This window comes from Diceros bicornis, chromosome X (assembly GCF_020826845.1).
Source record: "Diceros bicornis minor isolate mBicDic1 chromosome X, mDicBic1.mat.cur, whole genome shotgun sequence".
Lineage (NCBI taxonomy): Eukaryota > Metazoa > Chordata > Mammalia > Perissodactyla > Rhinocerotidae > Diceros > Diceros bicornis.
The window spans coordinates 7,354,648-7,372,078 of NC_080781.1; the positions used below are offsets into that span (position 1 = coordinate 7,354,648).

The 17,431-nt window shown below is 45.5% G+C and overlaps 1 protein-coding gene across 2 annotated transcripts in view; it reads left to right on the plus strand.

Annotated features, from left to right (window-relative positions):
• The window catches only part of SHROOM2 (shroom family member 2), a 144,037-nt gene that overhangs the window by 74,895 nt on the left and 51,711 nt on the right, over window positions 1-17,431 (plus strand). Inside the window, exons 2-5 of one of the 2 annotated variants that reach the window (XM_058535415.1) lie at window positions 6,831-6,979; window positions 8,126-8,257; window positions 11,308-13,753; window positions 15,024-15,121. In XM_058535415.1, the coding sequence (XP_058391398.1) occupies window positions 6,879-6,979; window positions 8,126-8,257; window positions 11,308-13,753; window positions 15,024-15,121 (2,777 nt within the window). In that variant the 5' untranslated portion in view covers window positions 6,831-6,878. The remainder of the gene's footprint in view (window positions 1-6,830; window positions 6,980-8,125; window positions 8,258-11,307; window positions 13,754-15,023; window positions 15,122-17,431) is intronic. The other variant, XM_058535414.1, reaches the window with a different exon arrangement.

The following is a 17,431-nucleotide window of genomic DNA, read 5'->3' on the forward strand; positions in this document are numbered from 1 at the left end:
AATCCCTATTTAGTACCATGTATCTGTTATTATCTTTTTAAAAAGGAGGAAACTTCCCAGCCTGCCCTTTATCTGAAGGACTTTCCCACTTCTGTCTCCTGACTCTTACTTCTCTCTAAGATGCCCCTGAGCAACACCGTTGATTTATTTTCCCAAGAAGTCGTCCTCAAGGCCAGTGTTGCCTGAAGGCCCACACACCCTGTGCATGCCCCCCATCACCGAGCACTACCGCCCAGTAAACTAGCTCAAACCCCGGTCATTCCACTTATGGGGTTGAAATGTGTTGCCACAGAGTGTAAGGCATTCTCTTTTTTTTTTTTTTCCAAATTATTTTATTGAGATCATTATGGTTTATAACATTGTGTAATTTCAGGTGTACGTTATTATTTGTCAGTTTCTGTATAGACTGGGTCGTACTCACCACCAATAGTCTAATTTTTATCCATCACCATACGTATGTGCCCCTTTATCCCTTTTGCCCACCTCCCGGCCCCCTTCCCCTCTGGTAACCACTAATCTGTTCTCTTTGTCCGTGTGTTTGTTGATCTTCCACATATGAGTGAAATCATACAGTGTTTGTCTTTCTCTGTCTGGCTTATTTCGCTTAAGGTCATACCCTCAAGGTCCATCCATGTTGGTGCAAATGGGACAATTTTGTCTTTTTTTTATGGCTGAGTAGTATTCTAGAGTGTGTGTGTGTGTGTGTGTGTGTGTGTGTGTGTAGATATACACACACCACATCTTCTTTATCCATTCATCCGTAGATGGGCACTTGGGTTGCCTCCATGTCTTAGCTATTGTGAAAAATGCTGCAGTGAACATAGGGGTGCATAAATCTCTCTGGATTGTTGACTTCAAGTTCTTTGGATAAATATCCAGTAGTGGGATAGCTGAATTGTATGGTGTTTCTATTTTTAATTTTTTGAGAAATCTCCATCCTGTTTTCCATAGTGGCTGCACCAGTTCACATTTTCACCAGCAGTGTGTGAGGGTTCCCTTTTCTCCACATCCTCTCCAACATCTGTTATTTTTTGCCTTGGTAATTATAGCCATTCTGATGGGTATGAGGTGATATCTTGTTGTAGTTTTGATTTGCATTTCCCTAATAATTAGTGATGTTGAACATTTTTTCATGTGCCTGTTTGCCAACTGTATATCTTTGGAAAAATGTATATTCATATCCTCTGCCCATTTTTTGATTAGGTTGTTTGTTTTTTTGTTGTTGAGTTGTATGAGTTCTTTATATATTTTGGAAATTAACCCCTTGTCAGATATATGATTTGCAAGTATTTTCTCCCAGTTGTTGGGTTGTCTTTTCATTTCATTCATAATTTCCTTTGCCTTGCAGAAGCTTTTTAGTCTGATGTAGTCCCATTTGTTTTTCTTTTGTTTCCCTTCCTGAATAGACATGGTATTCAGAAAGATGCTGCTAGGACCAATGTCAAACAGTGTACTGGCTAAATTTCTTCTAGAAGTTTTATGGTTTCAGGTCTTACCTTCAAGTCTTTAATCTATTTTGAGTTTATTTTTGTGTATGGTGTAAGATAATGGTCTACTTTCATTTTTTTGCATGTGGCTATCCAGTTTTCCCAACACCATTTATTGAAGAGACTTTCCTTTCTCCATTGTATGTTCTTGGCTCCTTTGTTGAAGATTAGCTATCTGAAGATGTGTGGTTTTATTTCTGGGCTTACAATTTTGTTCCATTCATCTGTATGTCTGTTTTTGTACCAATACTGTGCTGTTTTGGTTACTATGGCTTTGCAGTATATTTTGAAGTCAGGGATTGTGATGCCTACAGCTTTGTTCTTTTTTCTCAGTATTGCCTTGGCCATTCGGGGACTTTTGTTGTTCCCTATAAATTTCAGGATTCTTTGTTCTGTTTCCGTGAAGAAGGTGATTGGGATTCTGATTGGGATTGCATTGCATCTGTAGATTGCTTTAGGTAATATGGACATTTTAACTATGTTTATTCTTCCAAGCCATGAGCATGGGATATCTTTCCATTTCTTTATATTGTCTTCAATTTCTTTCAATAATGTCCTATAGTTTTCATTGTATAGGTCTTTCACCTCCTTGGTTAAATTTATTCCTAGATATTTTATTCTTTTTGTTGCAATTGTAAATGAGATTGTATTCTTAAGTTCTCTTTCTGTTAGTTTATTAGAGTATAGAAATGCAACTGAGTTTTGTGAGTTGATTTTGTACTCTGCAACTTTGCTGTAGTTGTTGATTATTTCTAATAGTTTTCTGATGGATTCTTTAGGGTTTTCTCTATATAAAATCATGTCATTTGGAAACAGCGAGAGTTTCACTTCCTCATTGCGTGTCTGGATTCCTTTTATTTCTTTTTCTTGCCTAATTGCTCTGGCCAAAACCTCCAGTACTATGTTGACTAAAAGTGGTGAGAGTAGGCACCCTTGTCTTGTTCCTGTTCTCAGAAGGATGGCTTTCAGTTTTTCCCCATTGAGTATGTATGATGTTGGTTGTGGGTTTTTCAGATATGGTCTTTATTATGGTGAGGTGCTTTCCTTCTATACCCATTTTACTGAGCGTTTTTATCATAAATGGATGTTGGATCTTGTCAGATGCTTTCTCTGCGTCTATTGAGATGATCATGTGGTTTTTATTCCTCATTTTGTTAACGTGCTGTATCACATTGATTGATTTGCAGGTGTTGAACCATCCCTGCGTTCCTGGTGTAAATCCCACTTGATCGTGTATTTTAATGTATTGCTGTATTTGGTTTGCCAATATATTGTTGAGGATTTTTGCATCTATGTTCATCAGGGATATTGGCCCGTAATTTTCATTCTTTGATTTCTCCTTGTCTGTTTTTGGGATCAGGGTGATGTTAGCTTCATAGAATCAGTTAGGAAGCATTCTGTCTTCTACAATTTTTGGAATAGTTTGAGAAGGATAGGTATTAAATCTTCTTTGAAGGTTTGGTAGAAGTCTCCAGAGAAACCATCTGGTCCTGGTCTTTTGTTTTGTGGGAAGTTTTTGATTACTGTTCCAGTCTCTTTTCTTGTGATTGGTCTATTCAGATTCTCTTTTTCTTCTTGGTTCAGTTTGGGGAAGTTGTTTGAGTCTGAGGATTTATGCATTTCTTCTAGGTTATCCAATTTGTAGGCATATAATTTTTCATAGTATTCTCTTGTAATCCTTTGTATTTCTGCAGTATCTGTTGCAATTTCTCCTCTTTCATTTCTAATTTTATTTATTTGAGCCTTCTCTTTTTGTCTTAGTGAATCTGGCTAAGTGTTTGTCAATTTTGTTTATCTTCTCAAAGAACCAGCTCTTAGTTTCAAATCCTCTCTACTGTTTTTTAATTCTCTATTTCATTTATTTCTACTCTAATTTTTATTATTTCCCTCTTTCTGCTGATTTTGGGCTTTGTTTGTTCTTTTTGTAGTTCTGTTAGATATAGTTTAAGATTACTTATTTGTGATTTTCCTGTTTGTTAAGGTGACTCTGTAATGCTATGAATTTCCCTCTTATAACTGCTTTTGCTGCATCCCATAAGAGTTGATATTATGTATTTTCATTTTTATTTGTCTCCAGGTATTTTTTAATTTCTGCTTTGATTTCTTCATTGATCCAGTGGTTGTTCAGTAGCATGCTGTTTAGTCTCCGTATATTTGTGACTTTCCCAGCTTTTTTCTTGTAGTTGGTTTCTAGTTTCGTAGCATTTTGGTCAGAAAAGATGCTACATGTGCTTTCACTCTTCTTAAATTTATTGAGGATTGCCTTGTCTCCCAACATATGGTCTATCTTTGAGATTGTTCCCTGTGCACTTGAGAAGAATGTGTATTCTGCTGCTTTTGGATTGAATACTCTATATGCATCTATTAAGTCCATCTAATCAAGTGTTTCATTTAAATCCACTATTTCCTTGTTTACTTTCTGTCTGGATGATCTGTCCATTGATGTAAGTGGGGTGTTGAGGTCCACTACTATTATTGTGTTGCTGTTAATTTCTCCCTTTATGTCTCTTAGTAGTTGCTTTATATATTTTGATGCTCCTGTTAGGTGCCTATATATTCATAGGTGTTATGTCCTCTTGGTGGAAAGTCCCTTTTATCATTATATACTGTCTCTCTTTGTCTCTCATTGTCCTTTTTTCTGGTGAGGAAGATTAGCCCTGAGCTAACATCTGTTGCCAATTCTCCTCTTTTTGCTGAGGAAGATTGGCCCTGGGCTAACATCCGTGCCCATCTTCCTCTCCTTTATATGTGGGACGTCTGCCCCAAGCAGTGCCCAGGTCCATGCCGGGGATCCAAACCTGTGAACCCCAGGCCACCAAAGTGGAGCACATGAACTTAACCGCTATGCCACCAGGCCACCCCCTCTCGTCTTTTTTATCTTGAAGTCTGCTTTCTCTGATATAAGAATGGCAACATCTGCTTTCTTTTGTTTGCCATTTGCTTGGAGTATCGCCTTCCATCCCTTCACTCTGAGCCTGTGTTTGTCTTTAGAGCTGAGATGTGTTTCCTGGAGGCAGCATATTGTTGGGTCTTGTTTTCTAATCCATCCACCCACTCTGTGTCTTTTGATTGGAGAATTCAATACATTTACATTTGGAGTGATTATTAATATATGAGGGCTTAATAGTACCATTTTATCTCTTGTTTTCCGGTTCTGTATTTCCATTGTTTCTCTTCCTTTGTATTTCTGACTGCCATTTTAGTTGGGTGGTTTTCTCAGTTTTGTCTTTTTTTATGAATTGTGGTCCTGCTCTTATTTGTTTGTTTAGTGGTTGCTGTGAGGTTTGTATAAAAGATCTCATAGATGAGATAGTCCATTTCTGATAGCCTCTTATCTCCATTAGCCTAAGCAGGTTCCATCTCTTTCCTCTTCCCCTTCTGAGTTATTGTCACAAATTATTCTATTTTGTGTTGTGAGTTTGTGACTAAGTTGAAGTGTTTATGTTTACTTTTGATGCTTTCCTTCCCTTTATCTTTTAAGTTATAATTAAGTGTTTGCTAACCTGTTCTGAAAGAGAGCTTCAGTTTTCTGATTTTGTCTGTCTATTTATCTCCCTGCTCGAGTCTTTGTAAACCTTTGCCTTTTTGTTTCAGGAGTGACGGCATCCTTGACAATTTCTTGTAGGGTAGGTCTAGTGGCGATGAACTCCCTCATCTTTTGTTTATTTGGGAAAGCTTTTATTTCTCCCTCATGTCTGAAGGATAGTTTTGCTGGATAGAGTATTCTTGGCTGAAAGTTTCTGTCTTTCAGTATTTTGAATATATCGTTCCATTCTCTCCTAGCCTGTGAGGTTTCTGCCAAGAAATCCACTGAAAGCCTAATAGGGGTTCCTTTGTAGGTTATTTTCTTCTGCCTTGCTGCCCTTAGTATTTTTTATTTGTTGTTGACTTTTGCCAGTTTTACTATTACATTCCTTGGCAAAGGTCTTTTAGCATTGATGAAATTAGGAGTTCTATTGGGTTCCTGTATTTGTAAGTCCAGTTCCTTCCCCAGGTTTGGCAAGTTTTCAGCTATTATTTCTTTGAACAAGCTCTCCTCTCCTTTATCCCTCTCTTCTCCCTCTGGACTACCTATAATCCTTATGTTGCTTTTCCTAGTTGAGTCCGATATTTCTCAAAGAATTCCTTTATTTTTTAAAAAATCTTAGTTCTCTCTCCTCCTCCACCTGAAGCATTTCTATATTTCTGTCCTCTAATTCACTAATTCTTTCCTACGTAATGTCAGCTTTATTTTTTAAGGATGCTAGGTTACTTTTTATGTCATTGATTGTGTTCTTCATATCCAGAATCTCTGCTGGTTTTTCTTTTTTATAGTTTCAATCTCTTTGGTGACGTATTCCTTCTGCCTATTAATTTTATTCCTGAGCTCATTGAAATGTCTGAGTTTTCTTGTACCTTGTTGAATTTCTTTATAACAGCTGTTTTGAATTCTCTGTCATTTAGATTGTAAATTTCTGTGACTTCAGAGTTGGTTTCTGGAGACTTGTCACTTTCCTTGTGCTCTGAATTGTTGATGTAGTTTCTCATGGTATTTGATGAACTAATCCTTTGCTGGCACATTTGTGGTAGTATCAGATCACAGATTCTACCTGCTGCTGCTGGGGGGAAGCAGGAGTTGTATTTCTGATCTCACCCCATCTGGTGGAAGTTGTGGGGGTACGGTGGGCACTCCCGCTGGCCAGGAAAGCGTTTGCGTGTGGGCTCAGGGCTGCGCCGCCTCTTCTAACAGCCCTGCTGAGGTGTATTCCTACTTGTGGGGCCACAGTGGTACTATGGGCACACCCACTGGCCAGGAAAGTATTCTCGCACACGTGTAGATCTGCTGCTGCCTCTTCTTACAGTCGTGCTGGCCACTGTGCTTGGTGGGCGGGGCTTCTTGGCAGGGTCCGAGCCTGGGCCATTCGTTGGGACTGCAGTGGTATGGTGGGCTCTCCCGCTGGCTGGGAAAGCATTTGTGCATTGGCTCGGGGCTGCTGCCACCTCTTCTTTCATTCTCACCAAGATGCATTCCCCCTTGTGGGACCACAGCAGCACTATATGCATTCCCACCAGCTGAGAAAGTGTTTGTGTGCACTCACAGGCCTGCTGGGGAAGGGTAGGGGAGTGCTAACCTATCTCCACTACTTCCGCTGGACACAGTCCATCCACCTTCGGATGTTTAGCTGCGTTCGTCTCTCAGGTGTCCTGTTGTGCTGTGTAGGTATCCTCCATTCATCAGTAAATGTCCATTTTGTTGTAGTTCAAAGAGGGAGAGATAAGGGGAACAGCTCACTCTGCCATGTTCTTGATGTCATTCCCCGGCATTTTCTTTTCCATGCCTTCTTTTTTTTCCTTTGCTTCCAGTTTCGATCAGTCTAGTTTATTCCCTTCATTAATTAACTCTAAAGGAAGATGAAAGAAGCTGTGGATATTATAGCACAGAAAAAGCCATCTGCAAATGAAATTTACGTGGCCAGAACCTTCCTTACGAGGATTTTGAGAAACTCTATGAGGTACAGTCTTGGTTTTACAATCCCTTTACCTCTGGGGTGTGATGAATTCGTCTGTTTATGCTTTAGTTCCTGGAAAACTATCATGAAGTCAACACATTCCACATTTTGCCACCCATGGTATTTTCGTCGTTAATTATCTGAGTTGTCAGAAGGTTTATGTTATAAATGTTTTTCGGTTTTTCTTTAATAGTCTTTATTGCATCCTAATCTTTAATACTTTTGCCTGCCTGGAAGAATGTTTCATCTCCATCAAGTACGTAAAGAGGCTCAATTGAGCTCTTCTCCATTCTGGAGTGGGCTGTCAGCTGTCCACACTGAGGCTAGTTCTGTCCTAAATTGAAGAAGTGACAGTAGGAGAGGCGAGCGCAGGTGAGTCTCCTCACATGGCTGCATTCTCCTGGAGGCTCTGTTACATTTACACAGCAGCTGTAGGGATTTCCAACTGGACTTAGCATTATCACACCTGGGCAGCTGGGGCAAAAAGACTAATAAGCCACCTGCAAGATGGCAGGGTCTGTGGAGAGGGAGCTGGGAAGGCTCGTACTACGTTGAGAAGCCCTGGCACCAACAGGCTGGAGCCTGTTGGTCTAGGATGTTGTGCTTCATATGATGGGGACCCTTAGTTGACTTCACATACACTCTGAGAGGCTCAGAGGCATATCCAGCTACTAGTCTTAGTTAATTACAGAATAGCCATATTTACTTGGTTAAGCGAGTGTATCAACAGAAAGAAGCTGTCTAAACTCTGTGACTCAGCTGAGCTGGGGACTCATGGAGCTTTTCTCCAGCACAGTGCCTTCTCCTTGAGGAGGCTGAGGGCCCTGTGCAAAGTTATGCCGAGACAGGAAGGATAGAAGATTCTGTTGTCTTATTGGTGAGGAGGGCAAGATTGATTTACTTATTTAGAATAAATTTTGAAGGCTATGGTTCACGTTTTGGAGCCTGTGATTCTCATTCTGCACCAGGGTAAGTTCTCCATTAACAAAAACGTCGAGAGTGCTTGTGCCCAGATGCAGTGGAAACCATCTGAAAGCGATGCTATAAATCATGCAGCAGTAGCCATGACTTATTTCTGTCTCTTGCTCCTGTTTTGGCACCGAGTTTTCCTTTGTGTGCGGTCCCTAAGTCATCTGCATTCTTTTTCAGGAGGAATGAGCTGAGCTGGAGGCCTCACTCCTGGCACGCCACCAAATTCTCCGAGAGCCACCCCGAGACATCAGCATCTCAGTTCTCCTCCGCCGGTGTCTGCCCTTCTTGGCACGGCCGACACCACACGAGGTAGGCGCTCGTTTCCCACTGGGATGGGAAGTTCATTTGACATTCTGCAAACATTCGTAACTTCCCAGTCCTGTCATGATAGCACCTTTCTTGACTTTAGAATGATTTTGGTTTTCGAATGAGAAAAGGCCATTGACACAGCATAACTGGAAGGACTCAAATTTTTTTTCACTGAGTAGGCAGGTGTACAATACTTAGAAACAAAACATAAAACATAAGAGAAAGGATGAAGAAGTGGTGCTTCCTTTTTTAGGTTGTTTAATTGATAAGTCAGGAGCCTGGGGACTTACTTTTTTTGGCTGAATCCCTTTGGGCTGGCTGAGTTGGTGGTTCTGAGCCGAGTGGGACGGCTATCCATGCCACTCACATGCCCAGAGCCACCACCCTTCTTTTGAGATTTTTATGTGCAGATTGGAAGGAAGGAGCTATTTATGGGTCTTGCAGGTGTATTTTGCAAAAGCTCGCCAGGCAATTCTGTGAAGCATCAGCACCCTCTCCTCAACCCCCAGGGGGCTGCCATGGAGGCATAGAGGAAACCAGGGGGCTTCACAGCCCACATGCTGGGGTTGTGACCAGCTTTGGGGGCCCTGTAGTGGTTTCCCACCCAGCATGAGATGGAGGAGGTGGGAGTTGTGGGTCGGTGGAAGGGGGAGTGCTGGTCGACCTGGCCTACCTGGAGCCCATGTTTCAGGGCAGAAGGGCTACTACCAGCTGAGCATGTGACAGCACCATGGGGGCGTTGGCTTAGTGAGGCTCCTGCTAGTCACAGGGTGCTGACTGGTCTCTTCAGATTAGTGGCCAGTGTCTTCACTAGTCTCCTGTTAGAAGGGTGATGGTAACAACACATAATGTGGTTTTGGTGTGTGTGTGCAAGTGCATGTGTGCGTGTGTATGTGTATCTGTGTGAGTGCATGCATGTGTATCTGCGCATTTGTGGTGTGTGCGTGTATGAGTGTGCACATGTATCTATGTGAGTGTATGCATGTGTGTCTGTGCTTGAATGTGTGTCTGCATGTGTATCTATGTAAGCATGTTTGTGCTTGTATATGTGTGTGTGGAGCTAACATAACCATCTCAAAAACAATTTTTGGCTGTTAGTAAATACTAGTCTGCTGCATAATTGCCAAGTAAAGGATTTATGTGCTGGGAAGGAAATACGTCTCCAGTATTACCTATTTAAAGTGACAAGAGATAATGGTATTTGGAGCCCAGGGTATTTTTGAAAAACCACAGATTCTCAACTGAGTGGTAAAACTTAAGTGAAAAGTGGGCCTTTTATTTCATTACTGAAGTGACTTAATGTAATAGGATCTCCATTAAGGCCATTTGGCAGTTTCTTGATTAAAGAAACACACATGCTGCCCACATCTGTGTGGAAAGAGTGCTTAGCATTATTTATATCTGCTTGGAATTAGGATCTCATGGGAAAAGCACCACAGAAATATTGGTGGGAAGATGAGAGGAATGTCCTCCGTTTCTGAGAAGGGTACCTGCTCTGTCCTCAAAGGAAATGGTGTAAAACCCAAACGGTCATCTTCCTCCCTCAGATGAGTTAGCCAGTTCACTCTCCTGTGTCCTTGCCCTGGTCTCACATTTTTCTTTCTTGTCTTGATTCTCCCCAAACATAAAGTAGCCACAATTTGTTTTTTTCCTTGAAGCATGAATATTCCAGCTTTATTGAGCTTTCATGAAAGCATTTAACATGACTGGATAAATAGTTTCACCGTTGAGAGCTCTCAGGCTCACATGTGCCTTAATTAACAGTGTATCATCTGGCTTGTTGTAATAAACCTGATTTTTTATTTCCTCCTCTTAGACACCATCCTAGTTATGAACCTGTATTTTTGGTGTCTGTGTCCAGCTCCAGTGAACTCTGAAGGTTTAATAAGTCACCTGAACACAGCAGCATCCATCTTGCTGATAAAGCCTGTCTCTTGGGTTATGTGTCACACACGCCATTGACTGGGAGTTGAGAGAGGAGCTAGCAATACTTTCGTATTTGCGTTTGGAAAAGTAATGTTATTCCTGAAGTTTTCCTTTTTTTTTTTTTCTGGAGGGAAAGATTCGCCCTGAGCTAACATCTGTTGCAAATCTTCTTTTTTTTTCCCCCTCCCCCAAGCCTCAGTGCATGGTTGTATATCCTAGTTGTAAGTCATTATAGTTCTTCTATGTGAGCTGCCGCCATAGCATGGCAACTGATGGACGAGTGGTGTGGTTCCACGACCGGGAACCAAACCTGGGCCACCAAAGCGGAGTGCACTGAAATTTAACCACTAGGCCATCAGGGCTGACTCTGAAGTTTTCCTTTTAATTTGAAAATCGCTCTCATTTGATTGCCTCTTTTGTGTTAATAATCCACAATAAGAATCATTTCATACACTGAATCAGGGGTCTGTGAACTTGTTCTGTGAAGGGCTGGACAGTAAATATTTCAGGCTCTGCGGGCCAGTGTCTGTTGCAGAAACTCAACTCTGCCGTTGGAACTCGAAAGCAGCCACAAAGTGTGTGTAAACAAAGGGCCATGACTGTGTTCTGATCAAACTTTATTTATGAACACTGAAATTTGAATTTCATATCATTTTCATGGGTCATGAAATATTATTCTTTTGACACCACCCCCACCATTAAAAAATCTAAAAACCGTTCTTAGCTCATGGGCTGCAGTTTGGCAACAGCCACACTTAACTAGTGGTTGACGATAAGCATTCACACGGGCATGCTGTCTGGTGACCGCTGTGGGCTTTGACCAGCCTGTGGGCGCTGGGGTGAGAAAGGTACTGAACGTTTGAAGGTCTCTGTTTGCGAAAAGGCATCACATGAGTCCGACTTGGTCCTTTCAGCCTGTCCTCAGAAAGTTGCTCTTTGAAATGCTGAAATTTAGGTGCGCTGAGGTCACCCTTCAAGTCTAGGGATCCCGTTCTGGGAAGAGTTAGTACAGCCAGCATCGTGATGTTTCTGCATGGGGCCAGCTGCAGTTTTGTCGCGTCTTTCCCTTTGCTATAACTCCGTTCTAAAGCCAACTGTTCCCTGTGGTTCTTCTCGTTTCCTAGTTCTTCCTCCCATGACCTGTCGGGCGCGTGGGAGCAGACCAACCTGCAGCGCACCTCTGACCATTTCAGCTCCCTGGGCAGCGTCGACAGCCTAGACCACCCTTCCCAGCCCTACCCCTCCGGACGCCTCTCCGCCGCCAAGTCCAACAGCAGCATCGACCGCCTGGGCGGCCCAAACCAGCGCGACTCGGCGTACGGCTCATTCTCCACCAGCTCCAGCACGCCTGACCACACCTTGCCCAAGGCCGATGCCTCCTCCACGGAGAACCTCCTCTACAAAGTGGGCCTCTGGGAGGCCTCCAAGCCGGGCAGTAGCTGGCAGGGCCAGGCCGCCGGCGACCCTCAGGGCCCAGAGGAAAGGTTTGGGTATTTCCCTTCCAGGGTCCCCTGTGACAGCAGCAAAAGCCCCAGGCCAGATGACAGTCCCGAGCCTAAGCTGGCCACTTCTGGGAGGTCCAGTTTGGGGCCAGTCTGGTATGTTCCCGAGAAGAAAAAAGCACCTTCCTCCCCTCCCCCACCGCCTCCCCCTCTCCGCAGTGACAGCTTTGCTGCCACCAAGAGCCACGAGAAGGCCCAGGGCCCCCCGTTCTCAGAGGTGGCTGACACGCAGCACTTTCCAGGCCTGACCTGGGCTCAGCCCTGCAGCGACTGGAGACCAGACCCTGCCGATCAGCAGCGAAGGCTGACGCGCCCCTCCGACGGAAGGAGACCCGGGAGCTCGGGCTGTGCCCTGGATGTCCACCTGGACTGCGGGTGGCTGTCCTCTGACTACGGGGCCCCCAGCCGGCTTCAGGCCTCTCTGTCCAGCACGGATGTGCGTTTCCCACAGCCTTCCTACGGGTGCCAGCACCCACGCCAATACAGTGACGAGAGTCCCTTCTTGCACGAGGGCCCCAGGGCCGCCGTATCGCTGAGGGAGCAGCCCCGTGTAGCTCTCACTGGGGGCCGCCAGGAGCCCTCTGCTGACAGCTTCCAGGATGACAGCCCCACTCATGTCAGGTGGCCCAGTGCTGCCGACCAGAAGGGGGACGGTGGCGGGCAGAGCTGCTACTCATGTGTGCCCACGAGACAGTGCCTTCCGGGGGGTGCCCAGGCCATGCAGCTGCGAGGGGAATATTGGCATTCTGACCCAGCTCCAGGTGCTCCCCAGTATCCCGCCACACAGCCACTGGGCCCAAAGCCCCGGGGCTGCCTACCTCCGCACGAGGGGCCCTGGGGCGCCCCTGAGAGGGAAAGGGGGGACCCCGTGCACAGAGGGGCAGAGGGCCGCTGCACGGGAGTCAAGGAGCTACAAAGAGGTGGCCACGTGGAGAAAGCCGGCCCGAAAAAAGTCACAGATGGCGTCAAGTGGGCTGAGGGAGAAAGCAGCAAGATCTCCCCACACCAGACGCCCCTGCTGCATTCGCTGGCCCAGGAGGGGACCCACCGGCCCCAGGAGGGCCGAGAGGGCGGCATGGAGAGGCTGCCGGCCTTCGATGCCCAGGTGGGCAAACCCACACGGAGAAGTGACCGGTTCGCCACCACCCTGAGGAACGAGATCCAGATGCGACGAGCCAAGCTGCAGAAAAGCAAAAGCACGGTGACCCTGACTGGCACCAGCGAGGGGGAGGAAGAGGCCTGCGGATCGAGGGCGGAGCTGGGCCGGGCCGCCGGCGCCACCCTGGAAGGTTCTTTCCCGGGCACCTATGAAGACCACGTGAAGGAGGCTCAAGCCCGGGTCCTGAGGGCCACGTCGTTTAAGCGCCGTGACTTGGACCCCAGCCCGGCTGACCATTATGCAGGGTCACCAGACCACAGCACGGAACCCAACCCTGTCCCCTGCTTCTGGGAGGTGGGCCTGGCCAAGCTGCCATCGTCTGGAGGTGGCATGCCACATGTTCCCCGCGTCGGGGGCCGGAGACGGTTCACAGTGGAGCAGAAACTGAAATCGTACTCGGAACCGCAGAAGATGCACGAGGTGGGGCTCTCCGGGGATCACCGCCCGCCCCAGCACCCCGGTACCTCCCAGGAGACCGTGGGCACGTTTGCCGACAGGTGGAAGTTTTTTGAGGAGACGAGCAGACCCGTTCAGCAGAGGCCTAGGCAGAGGCAAGCGCTTTGTGGATTCCCAAAAGAGAAGCTGGAGAGGCCACAGGTGGCAGGCCACGGGTGCGAGGGCGCAGAGCCTTGCTTCCAGAAGAGGGCCCGCACGACCTCCTTTGGAGAAAACCTCAGCAGTCACAGAAAAGCGGGGAAGCTGGGGAAATCAGAACCGCCTCAGAGACTTGGAACCTTTGCAGAGTATCAAGCCTCTTGGAGGGAACAGAGGAAAGCCCTGGAAGCCAGGAGTTCGGGGAGGTATCACTCAGCGGATGACATCCTGGATGCAGGTCTGGACCAGCACGAGAGGCCGCAGTACATTCACGAAAGGTCCCGGTCGTCGCCGTCCACAGACCTCTACAAACAGGTGAGCAGTGCGTCGCGGGCAAGAAGAAGCCCACCCCCTGACCACTGTCTTAAGGCACGTATTAGACACCCCCAAATATAATGGCTCAGTGTCCGTGTGAGTTGTGTCCAGTTGTTTGAGCATTTAAATGCACCAGCTCTTCTAACGTCACATTTGTGAAAGTTACCCGGGGACAGCACTGATACATCACGGTGACTTAAGTGCCATGTGTTCACCCGCGCCTTGAGTTCCCAGCCTCCTCATCGTCATCTCTTGCTTCATCTGTCTTTCCCCTTGATTGGCTTGTCCCTAGATTAATACCAAGCAAAGAACTTAGGGGAAACTATAGAAGATGTTCGGTTCTGCTCTGAAATGAAAAGGTATGCTTTATGTAAAGGCTCAAGACAACGTATGACAGCCACTTTTCAAATATCAATATCATTTAATATTTTTAGTAGTCCTTTTTTTTGCAAATTTTTTCAAGATTGCTCTGGGGCAAATGTAGTTTAAAAATGCAATGAATTAAACTGTTGCTCTTTTTTTTAAGGCAAGAGTTTTGGTGGTAAAAGTTGACTTCAAGCTTTCTAGAAAACTACATATTTATATCCAAACTTCAAAGTCAACAGCCAGTCTCGCTCTCCCTCTCCCTGCTTTTTCTGCCTTTTAAATCTGCATTTGTATATTTTAAAGAAAAAAAAATTCTTGCAGTAACAGATGCAGTTTCTTTTAAAAAGAACCAGTAGTAGGTTTCATACACGCTGTTCAATATGTGCGTGTAAAGAGAGCTGCCCTTTTCTCCGCGGCCTGCTGCTGGTGAACGGCCATGCAGACACTGCGAGCGTTTGTTTCTGCCATGGCCCTGCCCTGGCCCTCGGACTGTGTGGCATGACCTCGGAGAATTCCATGCTCGCTCAGTCAGGAGAGGAGAATCCCAGACTCTGTCAAGTCCTGGGGCTCGAGGCTTTGCCACAGTGAGTTGTAACCAGCTGTATTTGATTTGGTTTTTTTTGGCCAATCGTGTCACACGGTTTTTCAGACCTGACGTAGGAGTTCTGCTTCCTGCCCAGAGCTGAAGTGGACGCACGGTCTAGTCGAGTCTTTTCGGTGAAACACTTTGGGGAGCTGAGCTCGCCAGTCCCGTGGCTGAGTGTTGGTAGGAGACAGCAGGCTGCGTCATTGCCTTTGTGGTACAGGCTCGCAAGGCGAACCCACAATGAGGGGGTTCATGATAATAGATGTCTTGAAGAAGGCAGCCTGATGACTTGGTGTCTCATTGTGCTGCCCTTGGCAGGAAGCTTCGGTCGAACCACGACGACAAGCAGAGGACCCTGGTGAGCACAGAGACGTTTCCTCCACGGTCTGGGCTGAGGAGGGACGTCCCACCTCAAGGTGGGTGAATTTTGGATTTGGGGTTACTAAGAAGATGTCCTGGGCATGAGCTTCTTTATGGTGGGTTAATGCTTGGTTAACATGGTCGGGCATTTGGTTTTGGCCAAAACCAAAGTGGCTGCTAACCGGGCGTGATTTCCAGCATCCTTGTCTGCAGATGACCATGCCCCTGGCCCCGCACCGCTGCCGGGAGAAGCAGCCCAAGGGCGGTGACGCCTTCTAATGCCATCGTGGCATTTTTGCTTCTTAAAATGGCTGCTGTGTTTTCCATACAGTGAGGTTCTTTATGTTGACGGGATGAGAACTCCAGGCTCACGTACTTGAATGGAATGCTTTTTCCAGAAAGCCTGACTGAAGAGATGCTTTAACCATCCAGCTTGCAGCTGGGGTGCTGGGGCCATGGTCTCCAAGTCGGAGTTGCCTGGAAGGATTGTCAGTCAAAAGGAATAGGGCAAGCCTTTCTGAATTGGACTTATTTAATGAGTTAATTTTGAGCTTTAAAATAGAAATCGAGTTGGTTGGCTCCCCAAGAGAGGATCAGAGCATCTGAAAGAACTGTGGGGGGCCGCAGTGTATTACAGTATTGTGTGCCATAATCCTAAAATGTGGCGAGTGTAGCTGTTAAACGAGAGTGGAATTTAGATTAAATAGATCGTGTCGTCTCGCCCTTGCTACATGAGGAGGATGGAAGAAGAGAGTGAAGATCATGTAGGAGCTGTGGCAGAACTATTTTAAAAGGGCTGGTGGAGGGATGGAAATAAATATGTGCGCAATAGGGTCATGGAGTGCAAATTTTTCTGTTGCCCTGAGAATCTCCAGTAATTGGTGCGATATTCAAATTAAACGCTAACCTCAAAATTCAAGGTTCTGTTGCAGAAATAACCAATTTAAATGTTTGCTTTTGAGAGCCTTGTGTAATGGGGTTTGATTTCATTTGGCTTTAAACTGAGTGCTTTTCGCCTTATAGGCGAGGATCAAATATTTACGTGGCTCTCAGGAACACGAGTGGTAGTTTGTGTATGCTTGTGTAGGAAGTTGCTGCAATTACTTAACAGTCTGCATGGCTAAGAGTGAGAACCCCTGGGTGAGACAGAAAGACAGGTGAATAGTACACCTACAAAATTTCGCAGTGTCTGAGAAGCACAGTTATAGCTTTATTACTACAGATTCGGAGCAAGTCACGTGCCGAGCACCAACTGTAAGCTTTGTTCAAAGCCCGCTTCCGGGCCCTGCTGCGGTTGAGAGGGCGCACCGCACTGCAGTGTGGGCAGGGGCGCTCCGTGCGTCCTGCACACACACACGGGCTCTGGCGTGGCTCCTGTGCCCGAGCCCTAAGCGTTTAATTTAAGCTGCAGAGGGGTCAGGTGGTGGTTGGAGTTTTGCTCCTCTGCTGTTAACAGAGTCAGATTGAATAGCTATAATGTACAGATTGTGTGTTGTGTTGTAGATGGCACTCTCAATAGTGAAAGGGTCGAGAGGAAGGGGGAGGGGCCCCTATGCCTCGTTTATCACGGCCATGTCTTCCCGCAGACTGCGGAACCGCTCTGAAGAAATTAGTTCCAGAAGCTTTCTACTTTTGGGCTACAAACCCAGCAATTTTCAGAATTGTTGTGTGCGTTTTTAAAGAGTGGTGAGGCTCAAATGAAACTCTAGAATAGGACTGTTGAAAAGCCGTTCTCAACTTCTTACAGAGAATGTTTATTTTCTGAAGTATTGGCAAGTCATGGTGCACTTGAAACATTAAATTTGAGAATAAAAGAAAGGAAAATTCAGGCAAAGGACTGTCCTATGCTCACTGAAAACAAAATCTGTAACGCAAAGATTTAAAGACACACAATGTTTTCCATAAGGTTAAAATATTGTAAACTTGTCTGTATAAAGAATGTAAATTGATGTAAGTATAATATGAAGAATTATTTTAAATATAAACCGCTGCATAATGAAAAATGTTTTTTGTTGGGATGACAGAAGAGCGTCAGGATAAGAATTATTATTCATGCGAATCAAATTGAGAACATTTTTGTGAGGTTCAAGATGCCGTGTTCTATATGAAGACAGTAGGACAAAGGTTCTACCCCCAAAGGTCCTTGCAGTGTAGGAGGGAAGGGGAGACACCCATACTGATCAATGAACTGATGACACGTAATTGTAATTTTTGTAAAACGTTACGTGGTGCTTCAGAATGTTGACGGAAAGAGGGCGAGGTGGACTTCTGGCTGGGCTATGGGGAAGACAGGTGGTATTTGAGCTAAAATAAACCCAAACCCAAGGGAACAAATCCAGAAGTATGTGGTTACCTCCAGCTTTTCC